At 40.2% G+C, this 19,221-nt stretch overlaps 1 protein-coding gene across 3 annotated transcripts in view; it reads left to right on the top strand.

Moving 5' to 3' along the window:
* birc6 (baculoviral IAP repeat containing 6) overlaps window positions 1-19,221 on the top strand; it is a 137,084-nt gene that overhangs the window by 101,622 nt on the left and 16,241 nt on the right. For all 3 annotated transcript variants that reach the window (XM_085478496.1, XM_085478497.1, XM_085478495.1), the window contains exons 65-69: window positions 9,992-10,214; window positions 11,615-11,760; window positions 14,550-14,660; window positions 15,915-16,132; window positions 18,680-18,841. In XM_085478496.1, coding sequence (XP_085334622.1) covers window positions 9,992-10,214; window positions 11,615-11,760; window positions 14,550-14,660; window positions 15,915-16,132; window positions 18,680-18,841 — 860 coding nt within the window. The remainder of the gene's footprint in view (window positions 1-9,991; window positions 10,215-11,614; window positions 11,761-14,549; window positions 14,661-15,914; window positions 16,133-18,679; window positions 18,842-19,221) is intronic.

The raw sequence follows: 19,221 nt of genomic DNA, 5'->3' as shown, positions 1-19,221 counted from the left end.
ACGGCAATGCCACGACAGCTTCTCGGTGCTCAGCGACGCTTCCAATGAAAACCTCCTTGTGACACTTGTCTCCTTCTCCTGTTTATAGCGCCACCTGTCAAGTTCAACAACCCTACCCACAAACTTCCCTTCTGATTAAGTTCCCCCTTTGTCTTGCCAGTTTTTTTTTCTCCTTTTTTTCATCAGCAGGTTTGCCTTGCTGCTGCTAAAGCACCAGCAGCCTCTGCGTAGTGGAGAGGAGAGGGGTTCTCCTCATTTGTTCCCTCCCACCTCCCCTGAATTACTCCTATACTGACCGTCTGCTCCTTCTCTTGATTTCCCTGTAACGGCTTTGCTGAAACCCCCCTGCCTGCCTACACCTTATGCTGTAACACACTCTCCCCAATTTTCTACTGGCCTCTATTAGAAATGAATGCCTTTAAAAAAACAAAACAAAAAAAAAGCCTTGCAAGCAATGTGATTATTTTTTCTGAATGAACTGATAAGTCTCTCTGTCACCAAGCTTCCTCTGAGCTTGGTAAGAACATGCAGCTCCCCAAATTAGCAGTCTGTGGCAGGTGATATTCCAGAGGAGCAGGAGAAGCTGTAAATTCCCATGGAGCAGATTTCTGTAGAAAACCAAAAGCAGTCGGGGTGTCAGACAATCGATATGACACTATGGATGCGCGCCTACCACCAGTGACAGCACTGTTACGGCGGTTCTCCAACACCAGTTAGTCATCGTGGGAGGACTATGCATTGCATAATCAAGCAGAATGATGGCAAGAGAGCGAGAATGGATCCTGATGTCCATGGCAATGAATTGGAAGAAGCATGAGAACGAGAGAAGGGGGGAGGGAGGAAGTGAGGAGGAGCAGGAGGAGGAAGGGGGGAGACGACATCGCTCACGCTTAGAGTTGTCTCCTCCCTCCACTGCTGTGGGTGCTGGTGGAGTACATATACTCATGCACACACTCGCTCATTTACCACCTAGCAAAACACAAGACAAATATCCAAAAAGGAGGCAAATTCAGCCTCTCTGCGCTGCTCTCGGCTGAGTTCAGTCGTGCCCGTCATCAGCTGTTGTTATTCTGGAAGACCTGCAGAGAGGGGAGGAGTTGAGGAGGAGGAGGCAGCAATAAAAGGCGGTGGGGAAATAAAGGATGGATGTGACTGGTTGGAGGACAAAGAGGATGAGGCCGTGAAAAGATGTGGGGGTCTGCACGCAGTTAGATATATTCATCTCTAACCAGTGGCTTCTGAAACGGACACCAAGCCTGCCTATTTTGTCTTTCTAACTTCCCCCTTTATTTTGTGATAGAACCTCCTCACTCTGCTGTAACCTTTTTCTATGCTTCTATGAAATATTTTACTACCTTAAAACAAACTTGATGTTGATACGTTTTTTTTTTTTATGTGTCATCTTCCAGTCCTCCTGTAGCACCATTGAAAACCATTAGTGATATTTTTTTTTAATAAAGGAAAAGAAGGTCAGTGTTGTTGGGCTCAATTACTATGTGTTCAGTTAGTTAGCTTGTACTAAATGGTAAAGTGACTGGTACATAATTGAGCACTCAAGGTGCTTTCTTGTTAATCCAGTCACACTCATTTATAGAGTACTTTTATCTAAGCACTTTTGAACATTTGTGCACACACTCAGTCTAGTGGATGGATTGGAGCAGCTTGGAGTTCAGGATCTTGCCCAAGGAATGTGTAGGCATGCAGACTAGAGGAGTCTGCTTTGTTAAGGCTTTTTCTGCTTCAATCCTCTCTTAAGCTCTTGTTTCATTTCTGTTCATATGCACACATTTATTGCATCTATGTATGGGATATGTTTGCTTAAACATTAGTTGATACATTAACGTTAAATTAATTAATTTTAGTTATCAGACCTTAAATTTAAGACTGAATTAATTTGGCTTCAGCAGTATTTAATTTACCTGGTAACCAGGTACAACAGAATGTTATAAGTAAAAGAGTCTATCTCAATATACTTCATCAACATCAAAAAGGTGAATTTTTGTAACAAATAAGGAGTTTCTGCTGGGTTTTATTTATTTATTTATTTATTTATTTATTTTGGTATCATGTCTGGTTAAGAACCTTTTGTCTTATTTATGAGGTGGGATGTAGGATAATTACATGATGAACTGGGATAATTATGAATTTCTTTTAGTTGTCATTTTAGTCATAGTTTGGAAATCATTGCTAATTTATTCATGTAACTAACTTTGATGAATTAAAATTTTTGCATACATGGCAGAAACAAAATGTTTATCTAAGGAGGCTGGTGGGTCTGTCTAGCACAGACCCACCGCTGGAACGAGACAATTCTACTGCAACAGCAAAGACACGAGTCGGCAAAGTTCTTTGTATTGCTCGTGCACGACGGAGAGAACTGTGATGAGCGTCGTTCCTTCGCTTGACCCCAGTTGCTCTCGTCTGCTCCCTCGTAGCACTGCTCTTTATTGTGGTTACACGTCTATGCACAAGTTCATTAACATATGACGTTTTACACAGGCATACATGTGAACAAAGAGTACCTTATCCGTGTGTACGTATAGGCATGCGTGTGTGTGGGATCAACATGTGACCCTGTGAAGAGTCCCCAAAGCTGGTGCCAGGAGTCCAGCGGTCCACCTAAACAAAAGGCACTTATACTTACGCAGATGCAGATACAGAGTAGGTGTCCTCCTATAGTATAAATCAAGAAGAGAAGGTATGACCTCTCTCATGACCTTAGGGTGTGTATGTGCATGCCAGAACACTCTGGAAGGCACACACAGTCTTTACAGACTGCTAAGGATCAAACCTCTATCAGTCTACAAACATTTATGTACTTTCTAAGCATAAATGATTATAAATTTCTATGCATAAATGGCAATAATAAAACATAAACCCAAAAGAGGCTGTTTTTTCTTGGCCCCAATAGTTAGAAATAGAAGCGAGGAATTGTGTTTATTTATTTATTTCTTGGTAGGCACTTTGTTTTCCTACTTATTCTAACCCAGTTACTGTGTTCACAGTGTGTGCCAACCCAAAACTAAGTAACCTGAGTAGCTTGGATTGTAAAGGGATTCTTTTTGCACAAAAATGCAGCCACTATTTCTTCTGTGCTTTAAAATGGTACAGAGCTCCAGGCTACTTTTTTCTGGTTGTTCCACACAGACTTTCCTTGATGCACATTATCTACGGTGTCCACTCAGGCAGACTGTGTGTTGGCGGAGGCATGTCACAGTCTTACTATTTCAGCTACTCCCCGCTCTATTCCTTTGCCCTATAGGGGTCAGGAAGACCTGACACTGTCCAGCCGTGCTTGAGTCACAGTATTTGCCACCCACTCAGTGTGACCCGTGTGCTCAACACCCGTCCCTTGTAGCAGCAACCTGCCTACGCATCAACTCTCCTGTTTCCCCATTAAAGCGGACTCAGTGAACACTTGTTTAATGTTATTTAACTTGGTGTTATTGACCGTTTTAATTACTAATTGTGGTGGTATGTAAAGTTCATGATGAAAGGTGTCAAAATCTGTTGTCTCCTTGGGTGCTAACATTAAGAAGAGCATGTTGTTACAAAGAGATCAGCAAATGTCAGATATCTTTTTAGTCACTTGAAAAACTAGCAAACTTAGAACTTTAAAGTAGCAGTTAGCGGTTTAAGTCTTTTGTTTTTCCCCAACCATTGTTTACAATAACTCACTGCTAGATCAAAAACTGTTTACATCAGTTCACAACACTTCATCTTCACTTCAGTGGTCATAATGTTATGATTAATGAGCGTATACTTGCAAGAAAGAAGTTGAGTCCTTTGGAATTCTGCATTAATGATTAATAAAGCATCTGAGGTGGTTGTAGCTCAGGAGGAAGAGCAGGTCATCCGGGGCAGTCACTCTAATCGGCAGTTAGTCTCTAAAGTATATCCATCATTATGAATGTGAATGATAGATAGAAAGCCTTTCTGTAGAAGAAGCATTGAAAGAAGTTCTTGTATGGCCGGGTGTGAACTGTTGACTGAACATGCTACACTAACGCGTTTCCTCACAGAGTAAGAAGGGAGTGTTGTTTCAGAAGTCTTGTGATTTATTCAAATGCTGCTTTGCAAATCTAAGATCTGCTGCTGTGTTCTTTTTAGAAGGATGAGGCATTCTTATGGCAACCCTTCTAAGCAAACCATCCACGAGGTCGTGACGAATTGTAACATTTAATGTGCTGAGCTGAGCTTTTTTTCTCCTCCCAGTTTCTCTGACCATTGCACAGTCTGGTCATGCAGTGAATTTACTGGGATGTCTGCTTCTGGGAAGATTTTCAACTGTCTCAAATCTATTCTACTTGTGAATTATCTTGATGCATAAAACCTTCAAATTGAAAGCGTGTGTACTTGCATTTTAACATTTTGAGAGCAGGTGTTTCTTCTTATGTCGTCTTTCCTATTAGGTGTTTTTCTTACAGTGGCTAATTAACAGTTCTAATTATGTTTGGCTCGAATTCTTAGATTCTGTGTCATTTTAGCAGGACTCCCCCTTCTATGGAAAGAAGCAATAGTCATGAATTTTCTCCTTTAGATCATTTGTCTTGTTTTGGATTGATGAGCACTCTGGTTTTTAAAATTCTTCGTTCACAAGAAGTAAGCTTTGTTATAATGAGCAGACAAATGTTGGACTTTTAAATAAAGAAAGGGGTCCTACAGCTCACAGTATTTTACTGTTTCCCTGAAATAACTGTTCTGATCCATAGTATGTGACCAACCGTAAATTACTCCACATCCCCAAGCAGACAGGAGCATCAGCCAACACTGAATCTAAATGAGTATTTCACTGTGGACACTGTTTTTTGATACCAAAAATTGTCAGTACGGCTTTAAATTAACACAGTGGTTAATTGAAAAGTTAGGGGAGAAAATTACTGCTTCTGTCTACTAAAGAGACTTTAATCGAAGACTGCCTTTAATATCTACATCTTAACATCACTGTGTTTCTGGAGGTATGCAACATATGGATGCATAATTTCAGTAAGACGATTGATTTAAAACTAGTGGAGATTAAATGGGTGAACAGGATCCAGCAGTAATACTTTTGTTTCAAGCAGCTCTAATACATGCCACACTAATTCATCACAGGTGCTTTCCTACAGGTCTATAGGCCTGATAACTATTAATCAGGCTGAACATCCAGAATTGCTGCGCCAAACACCTGTCTCCATATTGCCCTCTGAAGGCCTTAAATCACACAGAGTGGAGATTGTCTGTTCTCAGTGCTGCAATGACTGCAGGTCAGCACTACCAGAATGGTCATAGTTTTGATGGATGTTCATCCTCTTTGGGTTGCAGCTCATCTTGTGGCTGAGCACAAAAGGTCAGATTCTTGTCTTTGCCGTTTGCTCTACATCATTGTTCAGTTTTCCATTTGGTGATGGAGACTACAGATATCATGGATATTAATTTATTCAGAGAGAGCTGTGATATCCAAATGAGTGTTCTGCACATTTTGGATTGGCAGAAATTGTTAGAATCCGTCTGTGTGTAATATGGATGTTCCATCCAGTAGTTGTTGAGTCGTTTCACTTTGAAACTAAAATCTCTGTCACGCTAGTTTAAATATTATAAATGTCAATATTTCCAAGTACATCTTTTGCCCATGACACATTTCTGTGGATTAAGATTAAGCTCATATTTCAACAAATGTTGGAACCAAGCATTTCATAGCTGAGCTTGGTGTTTTCTGTGGGGAAAAAGGTTACTGATTACAGGACCTGTGACTTTGCAAAGAGTGGTTTCCAAAGAATTTTAAATTAAATTATTTTACACTGAAATTTGCAAAGCTAATCTGAACCCTAATAATAAATCAGGTTAATGGGTCCCCTTTAGGTCTCAAAGCGCTGCTTGTAGCTCAGAAACCCCAAGTTGAGGAGTCCGTTGAAGTATGAGTGTGTGCATAGTTGAATCAGCCAGGTGGTATGAAGAAGCACGATACAGGGAGTGCAGAATTATTAGGCAAATGAGTATTTTGTCCACATCATCCTCTTCATGCATGTCGTCTTACTCCAAGCTGTATAGGCTCGAAAGCCTACTACCAATTAAGCATATTAGGTGATGTGCATCTCTGTAATGAGAAGGGGTGTGGTCTAATGACATCAACACCCTATATCAGGTGTGCATAATTATTAGGCAGCGTCCTTTCCTTTGGCAAAATGGGTCAAAAGAAGGACTTGACAGGCTCAGAAAAGTCAAAAATAGTGAGATATCTTGCAGAGGGATGCAGCAGTCTCAAAATTGCAAAGCTTCTGAAGCGTGATCATCGAACAATCAAGCGTTTCATTCAAAATAGTCAACAGGGTCGCAAGAAGCGTGTGGAAAAACCAAGGCGCAAAATAACTGCCCATGAACTGAGAAAGGTCAAGCGTGCAGCTGCCAAGATGCCACTTGCCACCAGTTTGGCCATATTTCAGAGCTGCAACATCACTGGAGTGCCCAAAAGCACAAGGTGTGCAATACTTAGAGACATGGCCAAGGTAAGAAAGGCTGAAAGACGACCACCACTGAACAAGACACACAAGCTGAACCGTCAAGACTGGGCCAAGAAATATCTCAAGACTGGTTTTTCTAAGGTTTTATGGACTGATGAAATGAGAGTGAGTCTTGATGGGCCAGATGGATGGGCCCGTGGCTGGATTGGTAAAGGGCAGAGAGCTCCAGTCCGACTCAGACGCCAGCAAGGTGGAGGTGGAGTACTGGTTTGGGCTGGTATCATCAAAGATGAGCTTGTGGGGCCTTTTCGGGTCGAGGATGGAGTCAAGCTCAACTCCCAGTCCTACTGCCAGTTTCTGGAAGATACCTTCTTCAAGCAGTGGTACAGGAAGAAGTCTGCATCCTTCAAGAAAAACATGATTTTCATGCAGGACAATGCTCCATCACACGCGTCCAAGTACTCCACAGCGTGGCTGGCAAGAAAGGGTATAAAAGAAGAAAAACTAATGACATGGCCTCCTTGTTCACCTGATCTGAACCCCATTGAGAACCTGTGGTCCATCATCAAATGTGAGATTTACAAGGAGGGAAAACAGTACACCTCTCTGAACAGTGTCTGGGAGGCTGTGGTTGCTGCTGCACGCAATGTTGATGGTGAACAGATCAAAACACTGACAGGATCCATGGATGGCAGGCTTTTGAGTGTCCTTGCAAAGAAAGGTGGCTATATTGGTCGCTGATTTGTTTTTGTTTTGTTTTGAATGTCAGAAATGTATATTTGTGAATGTGGAGATGTTATATTGGTTTCACTGGTGAAAATAAATAATTGAAATGGGTATATATTGTTGTTTGTTAAGTTGCCTAATAATTATGCACAGTAATAGTCACCTGCACACACAGATATCCCCCTAAAATAGCTAAAACTAAAAACAAACTAAAAACTAATTCCAAAAACATTCATTCAGCTTTGACATTAATGAGTTTTTTGGGTTCATTGAGAACATGGTTGTTGTTCAATAAATGGTAAATGGCCTGTATTTGTATAGCGCTTTACTAGTCCCTAAGGACCCCAAAGCGCTTTACATATCCAGTCATCCACCCATTCACACACTGGTGATGGCAAGCTATATTGTAGCCACAGCCACCCTGGGGCGCACTGTCAGGAATTTTTGAGGAATAATAACATTATTCCTCAAAAATACAACTTGCCTAATAATTCTGCACTCCCTGTATAAGAACCAGTCTATTTACAATTTGCCATGTTAAAAAAGGATAGAAATATTACTTTTGCTTATAGAAAGTGTCAAAACAAATTATGTGATTTGCTCAAACAGAGGTTTTTGCTGTGTCTTTAAAGCAGTAAAATTTTTAAAACTAACTGCCTATGTTCCTTCTGAAACTGTCTGATTTTAATCTTGTGTTTTGCTTATGTGCTTAAAAGATGCTCGAATATTCTTTTTTTTCCCCCATTCAGTAGAGCCTGCTTAAATTGGTTTCCTCTTCCTTTTAAGGTTGGAGAAAACAACCGGACATTGACAATTCATAGGAGGAATTCGGATTCGATTGCCCCCAGTAATTACATAGATGTATCAAAAGGGGAGTGAGATTTCTTGCAAGGTGTCATCCACAGACAGTGGTTAAAGGATTAAAGCTCAGTGTTGTGCAGATGCTAGGAGTAGAACAGAAAGGACTTGGAAATTTCAATATAAATGTAAAACAGTCTGGGAGCCACAAACAAGAGCGGAGGCTGACACTGTCTCAACAGACCCTTGTATTCGATGGCTTCTGTAAGGTGCTGCTTCATGCAAACAATAACTGAAAATGAGCCCAACACTGAGTCATAAATCACATTTGCCAAATAGTTTATTTTCTAAACAAACAAAACAAAAAAACAAGCGACCTCTTTCAAACACTTTCGGAATCCCTTTCTCCATTCCTGTGGCTACTTGTCATCAGACTTTTACCGAAGGCAGCCAAACCTTGAAAAAGAGACATTGTCAAACACTGTGCTCCTTGTAGCCAGACTGGAATATCTTCAAACATCTTGAAATAAAACTACAAGACTGACTTCACACTGGGCGAAAGAGCTTTTTTGTTAAGTAGCTAAGCATCTAGGCAAGTTCACTGTTATTTATGGTCGTACATATATTCTTACCGAAGACATTCTTCAGGGTGTTTTGGGCTCTGATAGAGGCCTTTATGTTTTCTGGCACTACGCAGTGGTGTGGACTGCAGCTTGATCTTGAGCACTGTGGGTTGCGGCTCCATGAGGTCTCTGGGTTTGTGTGGCCGCTGAGCTGCAAAGCCCTCAGCTACCAGTGAGGTTGAAAAATTGTCACCGCCGTCTCCCCTGGATGCCGACGTGCAGGAAAATGTACAAGTCCGAAGATGCGAGGGTCTACAATCTGTGGCCCGCTGTGCAAACTGGGGTTGTAAAATCTTGTTTTGATGGTAAGAAATTGCCAAATGCAAAAAAAAAACCCAGGGAAGTATATGTTGCCTGTTTTCCCCGAGCTACTCAATGAGATAGCGGTGACGTGGAAAGCAAAGCCATACAGTGAGAAAACACCCCATCGTGGGGAGCTCCCTGCTGGATTGTAAGGGGGATGGAGTCAGTCAGCCTCCGCCAGATGCCGCAAGTGGAGCCAATGGTAGTAAGCCATCTTCACCCGAAGACGTCTCTACCCTCATCGGCTCCATCCCTCCCCTCCAAGACAGACCGTTTTTAGTCTAGCCTTATGGATAAGTGCTACAAGGCAGCAGCTCTGTCGGTAAGAGCCCACAACATCTCCATGGTAATGGCTTACTAAGCTGAGCTAGAAGAGGCCCTGACAGCTAAACCAGATTCCACATCCATCCATCCACTTGTGCTTATCCTTTTCAGGGTTGCGGGGGGCTGGAGCCTTTATCAGCTATCTTAGGGCGAGAGGGGGGTACACCCTGGACAGGTCACCAGTCTGTCGCAGCGTGAACACATAGACAGAGATAACCATTCGCGCTCACGTTCACACCCACATCCACACCTATGGGCAGTTTAGAGTTCCTTTGGACTGTGGGAGGAAGCCGGAGTACCCAGGGAGAATCCACGCAAACACGGGGAGAACATGCAAACTCCACACAGAAAGACCCCGGCCTGATGGTGGAATTGAACTCAGGACCTTCTTGCTGTGCGGCAACAGTGCTAACCACCGTGCTGCCTTCTTGTGAAATTCTACTTTTCTTTTTTTTTTTAAATTGTTATACAAAACAAAGTGTAATGCAAGTCTTTGTTATGTTGTTGGAAAACCTCCATCTCCTTTAGGCTACAGGGCAGAAGTCTTTAGTCATTAGTTTGCCTTCACAAGTGTCTGGAAGCTGCAGAAAGGACTCCACTACTTTGTTCATAGGTTCTGCTGAAATATTGAATCATGTCAATAGTGGCAGCACTGAACAGATGGTGAGCAACTTCACAGCAATCAGTTTTCTGGACCATGATGTTGGGAATGGTGACCCTAGATTAGGTTATATCTACCAGCAAACATGTAACGCTGTATCCACGTTGTCTCTACAGTTCTAGATATGGCACGCCACGTCCCCCTCTATCGAGCACTACTGGAGCTGCTGAGGGCCATTTCTACCTGCACGGCACTGGTTCCTCTGCTGCTGCCTCTGACTGGAGACCCAGGCCAGGATGAGGAAGAAGAGGACGAAGAGCATGCTGAGGGCCAAACCTCTGTTGGGATGCTGCTGGCAAAGATGAAAACATGCGTTGACACATACACCAATCGCCTCAGGTGACACAAATAAAATCAAGTGGGAATAACTCTTTTCACCTTAAGAGAAAGCTTTAATGAGTTTAAGGTTTTAAATTTTTAAGTGATCTCAATTATTTAAACCATTTATGGGCTTCTTTTGTTTATTTGTTTTGTTTTGTTTTTTCTTTTTTTTCATTGCATTTTAGATTACAAAAATCAGATCCTTTATGTCACCACAAATTTAAGTTGAATATTGGATGTAGCCAAGACCTTACTATCCCAGTTCTTCATTATCATTAACCAACAATACTGCTGAAGATGGGCTCTTTATCTCTCAAGCTGTATTCACACTTACCATTAAAATGTACCCCAAAAGGGACACTGCCTGTGCTCTGTAAAAAAAAAAAATGTATGTGCATTTTTTATTATATCCAGCACGCTCAGCTCAACCACTGCTGCTGTAAGCTTTTTGACAACATACTGTAGTGAGATTGACACACACACACACACACACACACACACACACACACACACACACTGTGTACATACATGTCACAGTGCCTTGTTATGAATGATGCATTTGAAGGTATTTTTAGAAAATGCCTGCCATGAATGTTGCAGTAGCTGTCATGCTGCCAGCATAGTTTATTTAACATACCAAGGGGCAGCAAACCTTGTAGTTCATAACAGGTTAGTGAGAGCAAGATAGCTTATTGAAGGCATATAGTGGTTGGTGCAGGTAAGATTTTGAGCCACAGGAGTTTAGAATCCATGTCAGGTGTAATGGGAATGTCTGTGATATAACCTAAGGGACAGATGTCATTTAAAATGACAGACCTTTATTGCATTGCGTTGCCTTTCTTGTGTGGAGCATCATTTTGATGGCCATAGGACATTATACAAGCACAGTACTCACATTCCAGGTCCACACACAAAATAGGGACTTTAATTTTATTTTTTTTTAAAAACTGAAGAAAAATACCCAGGCACTGAGAGTGATCACTTGAACTGTCAGCTGTGTTTCCTAGGGACTTGTCTTCATTTTTAAGTCACAATTCTGGGTTGATGAAAGCAGCTGTTGAGCCCATATATTTGGCAGAATGTAAAATACTGTTTTAAAATGTGCAGACCAAAGTTCTAAGAGTGGCCATGGAAGAGAAGCACCACACAAACACATTGTTATCTTATATAGCAATTTTATTTTCTTTCAGGGTAAAAATGTGTAAACTGGGGATGGGGATTGTTATCTAGATTACTGACGTGGTTATATTCCCAGAGAAGTGGATAATTTAAATAACAGGCAACAGATCTTAATAATAATAACAATAATAATAATTTATAGCAATAAAACCTGCATCCATATAATCATCTTTTGTTTCAGAAAAATTTCTAAAAAAAAACAACAAGTTATTAAACAGCACAATCTGTGTGTGTTCCAGGTCAAAGAAAGATAAAAGTAAAGGTGTGGCAAAATCAGAGAGCTCAGACCCAGAGCCCGAGGGTTTGACTCTGCTGGTGCCTGACATCCAGAGGACAGCTGAGATAGTCTACGCTGCTACTACAAACCTACGGCAGGCCAACCAGGGTATGTATACACAGCCTAACATGAGGCTTTATTACCTAAAAAACAACTGTGTTTGCCGAGTTCTCATTCTCTGCACTGTTTGCTCTAAATCTGAAGGCTCTCAGGTCACACTGTTCAGTACATTTAAGTGAACACACCACATACCCAGATTTGTATAAAAACAAGTTTGGAAATCAAATATTTTTTAAAAAATGTGAAGCTCTGAGACGCCCCTCCCTCCCTCCAAATTTCCCGTGTCACAACTTGAGCTGAATGATTTTAGCAGGTGCCAGATCTATTGTCTTTAGCTTATCAAAGTCTAAATGACTGACTGCAGCCCGACAATTTAATTTCAATCAAGGACACCATTGGACTGTTATTGAAAATTTGAACTTGACCAAACTGTCTGAAACTGCAGGTCACATTCACTGTTATCTAAATCTGCTTCTAATGTTACCCTGTAGCTTTTGTGGTGGATGATGGACTATATGCTACTAAGATAAGATAAGATAACCTTTATTAGTCCCACACGTGGGAAATTTGTTCTGATGTCTTGTTTAAATTTGCTCCACATTCCTTGGCCTATGTTTTGTTTTGGGTTTTTTTTTTCTCCCTCCTCCAAGGTGGGTTCTGAAATGTCGTATGAGCCCTACAAAGATAAACAGTCAGTTAAAATTGTAACACAAGATTCAGACTGAAGAATAGAAAAGGCCAAAGTACATATGACCTAACATGTATAAGACATCGAAAAATAAAGAGAGACAAGTCATTAGCCATCTTAAGGTAGCAGTGCCATCAGTAAAATGTCTGTGTCATGATGAAGCATGACACATTTCCTGTTTCTGCTGCTTCACAGTATTACAATATTAGGTTTCTCCCACCCATCCATTTCTTGCTACTCCCTGCATTAAGTTTTTATGCTCTGTCTACATAAATTGGTCATCTAACTGAGTACTTAGGTGGGGAGCTGGCTATTAGACTTGATGGAAGTGTGCATGTGAGGTAGGGGGCTATAGATAAAGATTAATGTTCTGTCATTTCATGTAAAGAAATCCATATAGCAAAGGGCTCTATGATTACCAGTTATGCAGAGTTGTCCAGTGTATAGCTTTGCAGCATTAGTGCACAATACATGAATAATCTTTTAATTAGTGTAGAGGCTTTAAGAAATGTCTCTGACATGAGTTACCATCCTCCTCTGTTTTGATTATATTGACTGAGAAGAGAAAAAGTCCCTTTGAAGTGTTCGGTTATCTGAACAGGCCAGATAATGATATCAGCCACTGCTCTCTACAGTTTGTATTCCTCCAAGATTCAATTGCAGTTCTGTTTGTTAAACATATCCTTATGGAAAAATTGTATAATATTCTTTCTTGAGCTTGTAAATAATTGTCTCGCAATTGATGACTGTTGATATGCTTGAGAGCAGGAAAAAACTGTGAATTTGATTTAATGGTGGAGGAGTAGAGTACTTTTGAGCATATTGCAATTATAGGGTTCATGTCTGTTAGCACACCTGCAGAAACCCTGAATTCTAGGTTCTATTTTAAAGCTTTAGATAATCTATTCCACAGAAAACATTGGCCAATCATAGATCTTTTAAGTAAGAGGGCAACATTTTCTGTGGAATAGGTTGTCTAGATTATCTTTTACATTCTGTAAAAGATCTGCATATTCATCCATTAAGTTGGTCTTCGCCTTTGAAATCTTCCAGGACAATTAGCTGTGCCTTTGCTCTATAGAGTAGGCAGACAAAAAAAATTTGAGTCTTATATTGTAATTATATTGCTGCTGTTGCCACTATTTCCTTTTTACACTTAATCTCAGCAGTGGAAATGGAGAGCATAGCCTTTGACCCATTCTTGTTTTTCTCGTAAGTTTTATCACTTCTATCATTTTTCCTGTGTTTGTGAAAGCTGCTGAGATCACCTCAGTGGGCCAGCAACTATGAGCCTGCCGCTGAATTGTAAAATATTTTGTCACAATACTATTTAATTGCCTTGTTGCTTATATGTCTTGGTAGCTAGGTGAAGACAGTATTATTATGCATTAATCTCAGAAAATACAGTTACTAAATGTAACACTAATAGACGTAATGTATGCTGATTGAAATTCAGTATTTATCCAAAAGTCTTAGAAATAACTCATCCCTTTATAGCGCCTTGAATTAAATAAACAAGGCTGAATAACTGTATATAATGCAATGTAGGTCAGTGACATCTAAAATTGAAGCCTCCAAACTGAATTGACTTAACACTTCAAACTAAAACTGAATATTGACTAGAACCTTAATGAAGCAAGAATTTATTACAGAACCTTTATGTTGGAATGTATTGGTTTTAGTTTGTACCTCATCAATTTCCATTTGTGAATGTAGCAGGACATAATTTATATTGCACTTCCTCAGTCTTCATTTGAGTTAAAGGACACTTCATTTCTAAAGGGACTCTTAGATGCACAGAAAATATCCCTTTGTTCAGTGGTCCTGGCTACATTGGTCAGACACACACAAACTGTGCACCAAATGGATTTAGTTGCATTGGTTTCTGAAATCCCATTTTGAAGCCTCTAGCTGAGTATTTGTCATTGTCGTCTTGGTGTTTTGAAACCAGATGTGATAAGTGAGAGGTAGAGTTGACTTTTATTATTAACTCTCAGTATATAACAAACCTGTTGGGCATGTGGGAGGTTTTGGTAAAGATGAGCACAGTGAGAAACACCTAAACATAAAACACACACATTCCTAGGTCTTTTTCCTTATTCTGGGCTTTGATATTTTTGCTCCCTACTCTCAACCTTTTCTTTACCAGAGAAGAAACTAGTGGAGTCTTCAAGGAAGGTGTCAAGCCGGCCGAAGCCCCTGTCCGTACTCCGCTCTCTGGAGGAAAAATATGTAGCTGCCATGAAAAAACTACAGTTTGGTGAGTTTCTATCAATCAGTAAATATATACACACAAAAAGTGATGCACCATTCTGCTATAAATCTTCTTGTTCTATCTCATGTCTGACATGCTTACTAATGTCTTCACACCAGTATTCTGAAAGGGAAGCAGAATCAGGCTACTTTCCCATCCAGCTGATCTCTTTTGTCTTGTCCATCACTCTCCACTCAGCCATGTCATGATTAATTACACTGTTTTTGCTGTCTTGCAATTGATTTTGTAAGCAGGTTGATGTCTGAGGTCATTGTAAGTGACTTGACTGTAAACAGTGTTTGGGTATGCAGACAGCATAGAAATAGACAACTCAAGACAGGGTGGCTGTTTCATCTGAATGTTTCTCACGTTATGACTCAAGCTGTATATTGTTTAAACAATATACAGCAATATCTGAGCTTTTTTTGTAGCATTTTAGCTATAAAAGATATTGCACTTGTTCAGTAACTTACACACTTTTGTTTTTTGTGGTAAAAAAGTACAGTCAGATCGGGAGTTAAAAATAAATTCAATGAAGGTACAAGAGACTTGTTGCATAAGGATGTTAATAAAAATTGTGTGCAGTATGTGTCATTTTAGCATTTAACTAAAAAACAGTTTTTCTTTTAAATTTTGTTTTGTTACTAATCCCTGTTATTACCAGTTTATTCACAAGAAGTTCACATTCCTGGCCATAAAGCACAAACATCGATGTCAGATCAGTTGGATCTGAGATCTTAAAAATAATAATAAATATATTCGCTATGAGACTTGTTACAAGTACTTGTTACAAGTATGCTGACAGTGAGCTAACCTGGGACACACAGAATTCATTAGCCTTTTCTCTGGAAGAGTCCAGAGTTTTTAGTGCTAGCAGGGCTGCTGTGTCCATTTTATTTTATTTATTTATCTTTTTTTGTCATGGTTCTATAGTGTGTGTGTGTGTGTGTGTGTGTGTGTTGTATATGTAAGTGAATAAAAATGAATATAAAAGATCTGATTAATTCTGGAATGGAGTATGAGGTTCATAAACTCAGAACAGCAGGTCGATCTTCCTGTAACGGGTAACATACCACGACCACAAACAGTATTTCATCTCCCTTTATTGCTTTAATTATTACCGTGAATTTAGATCGCATTTTATCTGTTTGAATATGGCTTATAAAAGAAAAAAACTCCATTTTCACTTGTGTTTATAATTGGGTTGAGCACAGTAATGCGCTGAACTTATCCTGACCTGTGTGTCTGTTCTCTGTCCAGACACCTTTGAAATGGTATCAGAAGATGAGGATGGAAAGCTGATGTTCAAGGTGAACTACCACTACATGTCTCAGGTGAAGAACGCCAGTGATACAAACAGCGCAGCCAGATCTCGCCGCCTTGCCCAAGAGGCTGTCACTCTGTCCACCTCTCTGCCTCTGTCTGCTTCTTCGAGTGTCTTTGTCCGTTGCGATGAGGAGAGGCTGGATATCATGAAGGTAATAGAGCTTATCCGCTATTTTAGGCTTAGGGCTACAGATTTATAGCAGGCTACGATGACTTCACACTGCATGATAAGAATACAGAGGATACATTGTGTGTTGTAGTAACTGTTTTGATTGAGAATGCACTCTGGGTTTAGTAGAATCCACTCATGTGAGAAGTGGGTGAGTGAATCAACACTCCCAGGATTTTTGTGTGCTGTTTTTCTGTGGTGCTCCTGCCATATGAGTTGTCATCAGCAGCTCTTAGTCATTCCCCTAGTGACATTTGATAAATGGCTCTTACACCGCAAGTTGATTAATGGCAAAGTCTCCTTTGCTAAATGTCAAAATTCTCATCTGTTTAGCTCCATTTTGGCAGGAAAATATTCCAAATAAAGACGCAGCATACTAACAACAAAGCTGACATATGATTAAAACACTGCACACAACAGTGCAACATTGACATTGATTAGTCAAGAAATGCAATGGATGGATGTATATTCTTATCTGTAATCACAAACTGAAGTAAGAAAATATCTTTGACCTCAGTTAACGCCCCTGTTATGCAAACATGTTCAGAATTTACCTAAATTAACTTCCCCCTATAATAGCATGGCCCAAGGAATAGCATGAGCAGAGAGGGACAGTGGCTGATGAGGTGGAAACATCAAGATCTGTGAGGGGTCAGTACATCCTAGTAGCTCACCCCACATCCTTAAATTAATAACCAAACAGCCAACTGCATTTATTCAGCACACTCCAGGTGGCACAGTCAGTTTCAGTCTCAAAATGCTTCCACACCAGATTTACTTGACTTTGGTGGAAAGTGCAATGAAAGTGATGTGCCTGAATGTTCATGTCAAAATAACCTTAATGCATGAGTGGCACCCAGTGCCCTCCAGAAATCTTAGTGTAGCTGCTACGTAATCTCAGTGTTACAAAACCCCTAACACTACTCAAGACCAATGTGGTCGTTTGCACAAGGGTCAGGATGTTCGCATTATGAAAGGAAAACACGTCTACCTTACTTAGGACTAGAATATGCCCGATATAAATTCAGTGAGCACTTCAGTATGTGAATAGAATATCTTATGCAATGCACCTGCATAGATATGTTCACTAGAGGTATTTAGAAGTTCTTAGTCCAGACTTGGTCCAGCAGCACCATACACCTACCTTTAATTGAGGCATTAATTCAAGCACTTGATAGTGAGGTTGAATAATTTTCCAAGAGGAATGATAGAAACTCATAAAAGAAAGATGTGCCAAGGTTGAAAATTCATTCCTAAGATGACTTGAGGTCATTGAACCCAAAGTTGTTCTGAAGTCCTTGATTTCAATAGAATATTTAAATCTTTTATCTGGCCCATTGTTGTAGACTATTTGGTCCCTATACGTACTACTGTAGTGACTTGTGTTGTTCAAGTAGCCAGTATTAAGTAGGTGGGTTTTAGACTGCTAGAGGTGCCCTTGGTTGCCGATTCTGTTTGTAAACTTTTGGACTTAATTTGTGAACTTTAGACAAGGGAAAAAGATTCAGTGGTCTGGGAGTCATGTCATTGCTTTTTGCCAGTGATGTTGTTTAGATAGAACTTTATTAATCCCTCGGGTAGGTTTCTCTGGGAAATTCAGTTTCCAGTAGCAGAACACTGACAGAAATTGCACAGTAAGAAATCAGAATAAAACAAAATTGGTGAAAAAGAGTGTGTGTGTGTGTGTGTGTGTGTGTGTGTGTGTGTGTGTGCATGCATGCATATATTAGGGGTGCAACGATATTCGTATCGATATTGAACCGATTGATACAGTGCTTTCGGTTCGGTACGCATATGTATCAAACAATACAAATGTTTCAATTTATTTTATCAACTTTCCTTCTGACGATGCTGTCTGTGTTGAGCGCTCAGTGGATCTGTGCTCGACAGTGCAGCCTAGGCGGAGTAGTCGAACGCAGATCCACTGAGTGCAGGCAAGCTAGCAATGAAATATACTCATTAATGAGATGTAGCAGCCAAATGGTCTATGGCACAGTATATTGCATAGTGACTGCTTAGTTGTCCCCGTTGTTTGTCAGTGTTATCAGCCAATATCCTTGTTGTTGTGGTAAAGAGAGCTTTAAACATGAAGGCAGGGTTGTTCATTTATTGGGCAGTCAATGTCCCTGCCCTCGTCTGTGTTTATGAACTGTGCTGTGTGAAGCAACTCTAGTTAAACAGCAAGTCTACTCAATATCAATTAGACATTATATTTATGTTTGTTATATTTAGGAAATAAATCAGATTTTGCCACAAATGCTCAGCAGTGAGTACTGTAGTTAGAATTCTCCTCTAATTTTACCCTTTGGCCTGTTTGTAATTACTTTGTTGCAGCTGTGAAACAGCATTAGCTGTGTCTGCGCCATTTCTCCATTAAAACTTTTGCCATTTGCACTTTTGTTAAAATCTAAATTTACTGTTATCAGTACATTCACCTTTCTCCAATTAACCCTCTTTCAGCGTGATAATGACTAAGCTCATAACTAATCTTTGTTTATATTTAAGCTTTCCCTTTTGTTTGTTTTCATAGGTTCTCATCACTGGTCCAGCTGACACACCATATGCCAATGGCTGTTTCGAATTTGATGTTTATTTTCCCCAAGACTATCCCAACTCACCACCTCTGGTCAATCTGGAGACCACTGGCGGACACAGTGTGCGCTTTAACCCAAACCTCTACAATGATGGCAAAGTAAATGTATTTTTTTTCTTCTTTTTAAAATGTGTATTAATTGCAAAATCTGCCAACCAATTCACTGAATTCTCAGAATTTTGGTACTGTAAGTAGAAGAAACAAGCTGTGCAGATAATCTGATTAGATGGTTGAGCACTTTGCTGTGTGTGTGTGTGCGTGTGTGTGTGTGCGTGTGTGTGTGTGTGTGTGTGTGTGTGTGTGTGTGTGTTCACTGAAACAAGCTTCAATGAATATCTGAACCACTCTATAGATCAGACAATTTGCCCACATCCCATATTAAGTCTGAGAGAGGGGTAACAAAAATCTACTGGACTTAAATATTGTATGTTTAACATTGGTAATACACATGGATTTTGGCACATAATGTTTTGTTTGTC

The sequence above is a fragment of the Copadichromis virginalis genome, linkage group LG13 (genome assembly GCF_057382275.1).
Source record: "Copadichromis virginalis isolate Kocher_CV1m ecotype Utaka linkage group LG13, C_Virginalis_male_GT1.1, whole genome shotgun sequence".
Classification (NCBI taxonomy): domain Eukaryota; kingdom Metazoa; phylum Chordata; class Actinopteri; order Cichliformes; family Cichlidae; genus Copadichromis; species Copadichromis virginalis.
The sequence above is the reverse complement of the archived record's forward strand: the minus strand, read 5'-3'. Positions and strand labels throughout refer to the sequence as shown.